At 37.6% G+C, this 9,618-nt stretch overlaps 1 protein-coding gene across 1 annotated transcript; it reads left to right on the forward strand.

Annotated features, from left to right (window-relative positions):
• Positions 1-347: 347 nt before the first annotated feature.
• On the forward strand, positions 348-6,834 carry LOC115228382 (glutaredoxin-3-like). Its single transcript, XM_029798979.1, has 5 exons — positions 348-560; positions 4,531-4,758; positions 5,094-5,314; positions 5,353-5,485; positions 6,643-6,834. The coding sequence occupies exons 1-5, from the start codon at positions 348-350 to the stop codon at positions 6,832-6,834; spliced, it is 987 nt and encodes a 328-aa protein (XP_029654839.1).
• The last annotated feature ends 2,784 nt before the right edge of the window (positions 6,835-9,618 follow it).

Here is a 9,618-nt window from a genome sequence, read left to right on the forward strand (position 1 = left end):
GGGAATCGAGGACCTTCTCCACTGGGTGGTGACTATGGTGAAGAACGAGGTCTCCTTGGCTGGAATATATGCCAAATGTTGTCCGGATGTGCTCAATCGAGTGGTGGAGAGTGTAGTCCAGCCAGTCAAGGTGGCTGAGTTGGATATTTGTAGGATAAAGTCGAACAAGTCATTTTTTCGGCTGATATGACTCGATTGAGGGGAATGTACTCTCGTTTGAAGGATGTGGTGACTCAAATTGACGTTGATTTGTCCGCGGAGAACGGTCGGGTTTTTATATTCGTCCTCGTTTTCCGTGAATTGGTGGAAACAACGAGAAACGTAGTCTACAATTGTCTGATTCACAAATGCAACATGTTTATGACCTCCGTGTAGTTAAATTGGTCATATTCAGTCCACGGGAACCAGTTCTTCCTCCAGAACTTGAAAATATTGTCGCGGTTTTCCGTGAAATTACCGACGGGGAGGTTTGTGGTGGTGGGGAGTCTCCAATGTCGCGGAAATTGTTGGAGACTGCCCTCAATGTGTGTTCCGTGATCAGTTCTCGACAGAATGAAGTGGTGAGTGCTGTTTATTCCGTTAATTTCCACTCCGCGATATTACCAGTGTCGCGGAATTGTCCTTCCATGACGGAGAAAATGTCAGAATTGGTATAATTGGTTGGTTAACCCTCTGATTGCACGTGGGGTGGATAAATTGGCTGCCATTCAGGCAGTTCTGGTCTTGGATTCGTCTAAACTGAACATTTTGCGGAGAATTATGCAGGGAGAGAGTTCGGATTGGTCAGAGAATGTTATTTCTGACTGTTATGTATTGTCTTCTGTTGATTTGGGTAGAAAAACATGCAAAATATACTCAAAAAATACTCCAATTTTACTCATCCTGAGTTTTGCTTGATAAATGACAGAGGAATATGGTTGGGTAGAAGACATGCAGTTTGTAGGTTAAAATGTATGAGACTATCGTTGGAGATTGTTTGGGGAGTGTATGACGAGGTTTATCGCGGTCTTTCTTCCGTTGAACATTCTACCGCGGAATTTCTTCCCCTCACTCTCACAGAAATGGAGAAAATGGCTGGCTATTTTGTTGATGTTTAATAAAATTATGTTTTCTTGACTAAGTATAGTTTTCAATATTTTAGTTTTGTTAGTTTTATTATTTTAATAAATATAATAGGATAAAAATTCAGATCGTTGTTGTGTGGATTATGTCTTCTAGTACTCAGAGATGTAGTTTTGTGTGTAGTAATCATAGTTGTGCAGTTTATTAAGAATGGTCTGTATGACTACCCTGTACTAGGACTGACTGCTTTTCTAACATTAAGTGGTAGTTATGCTTGTTAGGACAACATTTGTAGGCCTTACTGGACTGCTGGCTGACCAATATAGATTGAACAGTCGTCCAGGCAGGAAAGGTCGTTACAGCAATCGCTACAGAGGTCTTTGATCATATTCATTCTTCAGTCATCAGAGAGGAGGATCTACCTCCAAACTACGACCCACATGACTATAACTAACATTTAATTTATATAAATAAAATCACGTTCAACACTCGTATGACAATTTTGTTTTTGAGGTTAGTCAGGTAATGTGGCATGCCGAGTCAATAAAATTGTCATATTATTCGAAAGGGGTTTAAAGAAGAGTGTTCTTTTGGACTTTTGATTTAAATATTGGTGTTCAATTTATAAAAATATTTTTTTAGAAAAGATCCAAATAAAAGCTATTAGTAAAAATAGTAAATAGAAAGTGGCTGGCTAGCTGATGGTTTGAGACGCTGTGAATTGAGTTTGCGATGTTTCGGACTGACGGCAGGCTGGCCCTGCCCGTAGGGTTTTATACCCGCTTCAAATAAGGAAAATGGGGAGGGCGGATTTTTTTAATAAACTATTCAAATTAAACTCGCTTATCTGGGACGCAACTTGCATGCACACATTCTCCGCGGGAAACATCTTTACGTCAGCCGCAAAGTCAATAAATATCATTATATCTTTGTCCCGATCGGAGTGAGACGTCGTGACTCCTCGGTCCCAGAACTAAAAAATTCCTTATTAAATTTGGGAACCTGGCAAGCAGAAGGAGAAACGATCATCGAGAACGGACATGACTTTTCCACGCATATCAATAGCCATCTTGCGTGGGAATTCCGATTAAATTCCTTACGAAAACTGTTCCCCGTCCGTTCCGAGCTTGCGTTGGGTCCAAAGTCCAACATCGTGAAAAGCTGAGAAAAATTTTGAGGATTGTTGGAATCGCCTAATTAATTACTCTAATTAACTGTTGGTGATTCTTGGGTTAAATCAAAAAAATTGCCACTCTGCTGCTAATTAAATATTTATCAACACTTTTTGATTAACCAACATTAAGTAACACCCTAGCAGTAAATTAAATAACTTGTATGTCTGAATAAAAATAAGACGCAAAGTAAAAAATCATTTGATAGACTTATCGAGAGCATCACTGCAGAACGAATCACCCGCCCATGATTTTTTTTTGGAGTAAGGCCCACGTCTTTTAGGAATCGGAACATCAGTCTCCCCCGGAATAAGAAAAGGCCTCGGCGGATTCCCCGAAATAGAACAAGTCATCTTTCTCCGTTTACACAAAACCTGTCTTTTAGGCGAAGGCGTGCATTTCGACAAAGCCACTCGCCTAGGAGTCACCGGCGACGACCTCGGAGACGAAAATGGAGGCTCACTAACAACATCCTCCACGGAATCTACCCCTAACCACACCACACTACCCTTGTCCCTTATTCCAAGAATATCGTTGAGGATCCTCTCGTTCCCAATAGCATCCATTATATCCTGCATGCAGTAGTCCGGACGAAAACTCTCATCCACCACCGTGGTAAAACGGGAATTCGACAACTCCTCTCCGCGGACCACCGATTTCCGAGGTCGTAGATTCCTGTCACTCACTTATATGTAAAATCACTTTCTTCTAGACTCAACAACCTTCGGCTGTACATCAAATGTGTCCGTGTCGACGAAAAACGGAGAAGACTGATTTAAACTGACTTTTTCCCGTTGTTTAAAAATCCTTCCGTCAATTCCAAACCCAAACCCGAATGGAGTCGGACTGACAGGCTTTTCTGGTTTATCTTCAGTCTTCTTTATAGGAATATCAGTTTGTATTTTTCTCGAAATGACTTCCATTCCATCTGTCTGTACTTCCCGTGAAAAAACACGAAGATTCTCGCCATTTTGTGTTTCTCGGGATATTTTCTGTGGCTGAGAAATATTGCTGTCGTCTGTGTTTAGTCGGGCTGGGTTTATGTGGAGTATTACTTATATGATGTTGGCAATATGTGTCCATCACTTGACGTAGTGTTAGTCCCAGCATTTGTGAGCCTGATTGTCTTCGGGAACTTCCATAAAGACGGTATTCTGAGAGGGAGGCTGATTCGTGTAGGAGAGAATCTGCGGTCTCCAACAGGCCGTGGTCGTAGAGGTAGCCTGGTGGTGACATTTGGGGGATACCCAGGATTAGTCGGGCTTCTTCTGAGGGTAAGAAGTGGATTTGGGATTCGTCGTTGGACATTATTTATATTCGCCCACAAGAAAGTAAGAATTCGTTGGGTAAATTTATATAAAATTGACTTAATTTATTTATAATTTAATTGATGTAAATTTAATTAAAAATAATTGAATAAATATGATTTATAAAAGCGGGAAATATATATTGTTATAGTGTGGACACAATAAAATGATTTCAAACAAGCAAAAATACTGTTTTTCATCTCCAAAGAAGGAGATACCAGCAAATCCCCAGCCTTCCGTGGACATCTTCCACCCATCAACAGTCCCACCCAACAATTCTTCCTTCAAAGTGAAACGAAGCCCTTATCCTCCCAGATTTATAAATTAGAACAAATTTTGAATCAAAGGAAAATAGAATTGGCCAATCTGATATCCTCCAATAACATTTTAGAAGAAGAACTAAACATTCTAGCCAGATCACATCATATTCTCGACCAAAGTGAATCACATCCATCCCATTTTAGAGTTAGAACGACTAACCAAGCAAAAAATAGACACAAAAATCAATTTAGAGAACGAAAAAGCAAATTTCAATTTAATAAAACAGTCTATTTAATCATAAACTCTCAGACAAGCCAATTATACCCCACAAAACACAGAAAAACTCAAAAAACAAGCCAAAATAAGTCAAAAAAATGACCAAAACAAGCTGAGGATAGCAGTCCAAGAATCTGAGAGAGAACTACAGCAATCCAGACAGAGAGTAATGCCTCTAATCTCACTGGCAGTTGAGGATAGCCAGAGAAATGTTAAGAAAAGAACAAATTGGGTTGGAAATTGATAAGGTTTTTTTATTTCTATTTTTTGGCAGTGTGCTGTTGTTTCAGTTATGTTTAAATAATGTTTAAAAATATAAAAGTTGTTATAAAAATATTTATTTTATTAATAAAAATTATTTTTATTAATAATTCAAATAACAGAACGTGGTGGTGTCATAATGACAATAATAAACATTTCCTCCGAGTCTGAATTGGATAAAATAATAAACGACAACTGCATGTATTCCACCAATCAACCTCAATCCCAGTCATTTAACCCTCCTCTATTTCTCCTCCCCAATAACTCCACAATGCCAGCAAATGCGAGAAATTCTCGTAGAACTCAGTTCAGACCCTGTTATGTACAACCGGGCAATTGTGGAGATCCCCTCAGAAAAACTGCTTTCTCTGTCCCTTAAATACAAAATCCGAGTGGTCCCCACTATTATTTTCACCACGGTGATTTTCCGTGATTATTCCGTAGAGCGGAGTGGTTATTCACCGCATTGAGGGCTTCGAGACGTTCAAATTGGCACAGAAATTGGCAGATTTGACTAGTGTTGCTGATATTGACCTACATGTGGAAAAATCCGTAAAAAACGTACTCAATCAAACGGAAATTGTCATCGTCCTTGATTCCGGTGAAATGGAAGGTAAATTTCTCCGTGAATTCGCCATAGAAGTCCTTCGCGGAGAACTATCCCGACTAGAATTGCCGTGTTCCCAGTCGATAGTGGAATTGACCCCATTTCAGATCGCCTGTACTAAATTCCGTGATTTTGCCAGTATTTCAGACCAAAGGCCACCTCAGGGGGACATTTCCGCAAATATTCCGCGGAGGAGTCCGTCTTTGTTCTTTGGAAGGTGAAGGACTGAGAGATCAGCTGAGAAAGGCGTTGGTCCTCAGTATTGACGAACGTCTGGAGTTGTTGGTTGGAAGGGCAAAGGTCATGCTCTTCATGAAGGGGACCCCGGATGTTCCGCGGTGTGGGTTTTCGCGGAAAACCGTGGAGTTGTTGAGATCACGGAAGTTAGATGTGTGTTGTATTGGAGGATTGATTTTGATTATTTTGATATTTTGAGTGATGAGGAAGTGAGACAGGAGTTGAAGAGATACTCCAATTGGATGACCTACCCACAGTTGTATGTGCAGTCTAAACTGGTGGGAGGACTTGACGTTATTCAGGTTGTTGGTTTTGTCCGTTATTTTTAGGAGTTGATTGACAACGACGAGTTTTTGGTTGATTGATTTGCTTTTTTTGTTTCTTTTCCCTGAGAGGGCCTGTTTTAAGACACACTGGTCTTTAAGGGCAGGCACATTTCTTTTTTCTTTTTAGGGTCTTTTTATAAGATGTTATAAAAGTGTTTATTTATTGGCTAAAAAGTACTTAAAAGAACGTATTGTTACTTAAACGAAGGACCCGTCGTGTTCCGTTAATGAAGAAAATACACATTTCTGGATAAACTAGATGTGTTATTTAAATAAAGAAAATGAATCTATAAAAAATATTTTATGGTTGGAATAGAAGAGATCCGATATATTGAAGATTAATTAGCAATGATAGTCTATTAGATGAATCGGGACCAGAAGTTTAGTCCGGTTTCAAAGGAATTCCTGTATAGCGAATAGTCGATTTAAAGGGATTTGACTGTATGTGGTAAAAACCACAGATATGTTTTACATTTGAATTAAAGACTACTTTAAAACATTCTCAATTTTGACCTACGTGTGATCATCCCACTATGTATGTCGATCATAATAGAAATAGTCCGGGAATTCTTCTAATATACATTTTTATTACTAATTCAAATCTCATCAATGTTTTTAATAAGACTTTCAAATTTAGTCCAGCAGTCGTCTCCGGGAGGGAATTTGCGAAAATGTCGGGGTATTTAAGATCCCATACAAAAGACCTGCCTCCATGGAAAAAAATGTAGTCATTCCATCTTGGTGTTGATGGAAAACAGAGAGACCTTTAAGAGACATCGTTAAAGGACAAGTGTCGAGGCATTCTGTCGTTGTTCACCGAATAGAAAATTAATTCGGAATGTCAGATAGATCGGAAAAATCAGGATTAACTCGCGAATCTTTTGAGAAAGTAAATCCATGAAACAAAAATTCAGGAAAAACAAAAATTCAACTGTAAAAAAGCCCACGAACTCCTCGAATGGATCAAGAATTTAATAGACGGTCAATTCTCTACTTGGAAAAAGTCCATTTAATCTGACAACTGGCGAACAATTTCAAATTGTAGATGTCTTCGAGCAACAAGGACTTTGAAGTGTTTTGAATACCATAAAAACCATTGGGAGAAAAGTCAGTCCAAATAAATTATGTTTCAGGCTCATGCAGTCAATAAAGGATTTGGTCCCAAAGAATCGCGCAAAAATACTCGAAATTTCACAGAGCAGCAGCTGAAGGAGGCCGAAAATACCCCTGGCTTGATGAGTGGTCATTATAATACTCCCTGCACACCTCAAACCCATAAAAGACGTGATATTGGAACATATACCCAAAAACCAGGAAATAATTGACATTAATTTGATTTTAACTAATTGAAGTGGATTTATTTAATAATTGAATCCCGTATAATCATCATCAATGTGGCTGAAGAATGAAAATAACTCTCCTTGAAAAGAAGGGCTATTCTATATTTGCAGGATATAAATTTTTTAATGGTCAACGAAAAAAGTGTAACCACTGTAAAAATAAGGGGATGACCGTTGACTATTTAGCGACTAAGTGCAAAAATATGATGTACCATGATTACACATGGAGACACAGGTGCCACCATTTTCTGCTCTGCAATAAATATGCTTTGAGGCGGTCCAGAAAGTTGCGAACTTGTCGAGTTCAATCTGTGTGTGAGAACTCGAATGTGTGGATTAAGGTAGATAATGAGTTTTTGAAGCTCTTCAGGGGCATATTTTATGAGCTCTGCATTAACATTATCTGGATCTGGAGCTTTTGACTTGTTTAGTCTGGTCACAGATTTTTTAACTTCCGTTAAAGTAATTTCTTGTGATAACTTTCTGGGCGCTCCATTGAAAAGATAAAGCGTTTCTTCGTTTTCAAAATTAAAATATTTTTCAAAGTGGTCGGCTATAGTGTCTGTGCGTTCCTGGTTGTTGTAAATGGTTCTTTCGAGTTCATCATCAACTGTTAGGTTTTCAGATTTCTTCTATCGCGCTAGCATCTTTACAGATGCATACATTTGCGCTTTGTGTTTGTACTTTCTCAATTCATTTACAAGGTTTTGTAACTCTGTTTCCTAATTTTTCGGTTTTCGGTAAGCATTAAGTGCCTCCTGAACGTTTCCATATCCGATTCTTAGTTTGAGTTTCTGTTTTTCGAATTTTATATCCGATGTTTCTACATCAACCCATTCAATATCATTTTTTTGTATCCAAAGAAAGCATTCTCCTCCGCTATAATTTTTTTCCCACAATTCCAAATACAACACACAGGGGTAATAAAAAGCATTAAAATTTCTTTTCAACAATTCGCGTTGAAATTTATTTTTTCATATTATTGAGTTTTGTTTTTGCTTTTAATGGAATGAAAAACTATCTTATTGTTACTGAATATAGTAAGCTGACCTTGAACGAACAAACGAACAATTTTTATAATTCTATAGTTGATCACAATCCTACATAATTCACACAAATGACACGTCCACTTACCTAACGCGGAGAATAATTTATTATAATTATCAATCCACATTAGACTTAATTAATTTGTGATATTTATTCATTTAAAAAAGGGAGATTGTTCCCAATCCATTTAATTCCCTATCAGGGTCAGTCACCATACCTCCCTTAGTTGTCTTTATAGCATGGTCAGTAGCAGATGGTAGTACAGAGCAGGGGTCGGCAAATACTTTTGGAGAAGAGCCAATTTTGAACATTTTTGGAAATTTCGAAAAATTGAAGAGCCACTTTTTACCACTTGTCAAAAATTTAAATTCATAAAATTAAATGTCACCGTCCAGACCGGCCGGGGCGCCAGATCGGTCAGGTCAATTATCTAAATACAAAACAAATATTTTTCCTACAAAACATTTCATTGCAAAAAAATATTGATAATAAAAAAATAAAATCTTATTAATAAAAAAGTTCTAAAAAGTTGAAAAGATTATCATTAATCAATGGTTTTAGTTGAATTAACTCGAGACACCCTCGAAAAAATTAGGGAGTATTTGGAATCAGGTCACCTTGATGATTCCTTGAGTTCGGAAGAAAGGGCACGAATACGGAGATATGCCAAAAAATTTAGTTTCAAGGAGAACAACACCTACATTTCTAAAAATGGCTCAAAATTGCGTTTTTTTGTATTGAAGACACTGAACTTAAGTTAAAATTTATTGAAGTAGTGTATTTGTTTATTTAAATTAGGCTCCACGAGTGCATCAAATGGAAATTTTGGATGCTATGCGTGAAGAAAATAGCAATGACGAAGTTGAAAATGGCGATGAAATTTTAATACGCCATGATGGGATGCAAACCCGGGTTATAGAAAATACCCATTATACGACGAGATATCTGCCACAAAAAATATATTGTGAAAAATAGGGATCGAGAACTCGTAACGATAATTAATGAAGAGGATGAAAAAGATCAAAGGATACATATTAACAGAGTAAAATAACTTTAACTGCAAATATTCATGGGATTCGTTCTGTTTTTTTTCTCGTGTCATATTTACTTAATTGTGAAATAATTGTGCCATTGTTACACAATTCGACGCGGCCGAAGGCCGCATAGGGAAAAATATTCACATTGAATCATCCGGCCGTAGGCCGGATTGTATTTTAGAGTTTTAATGATAAAATAGAAATTTACAACATTTGTAAAAATTAAAAATGGATTTTTCTAATAAACTTTATTGTTGAGAATTGTTTGGCTAACCTTGGTTAAAGCGTTTTTAAATAAAATGCAAAATCAATACGGTAATTATCCGGAAATGACTGGATGTTGGTTTTTTATGAACTCAGTAACTTCAATATTTTGACAAAAATAATAAAATCAACAAAAGAATGAACAGAAAAAGAAAATAACTTCCGAAAGGTAGTTTTTATTAAAAATTTTATACATAACCGATCTGGCGCCCCGACCTATCTGGACGGTTATTATTATTATTATTATTTAAAGACCAATACGGGCAAGCCAGTTAATTATAGTTAATCCCGTGATCGCCGATCCAAACGAGGGAGATCCTTCTGAAAGGTTCAAATCCTCCCGCAAGATCGGCCTGAGACGACGATGTCCCAGGGTCTGAGAAGCTAAGGTTGCCAAGGTTCCATATCCGGTAGGCATTAA

This window comes from Octopus sinensis, unplaced genomic scaffold, assembly GCF_006345805.1.
Source record: "Octopus sinensis unplaced genomic scaffold, ASM634580v1 Contig10384, whole genome shotgun sequence".
In the NCBI taxonomy this organism is placed as follows: domain Eukaryota; kingdom Metazoa; phylum Mollusca; class Cephalopoda; order Octopoda; family Octopodidae; genus Octopus; species Octopus sinensis.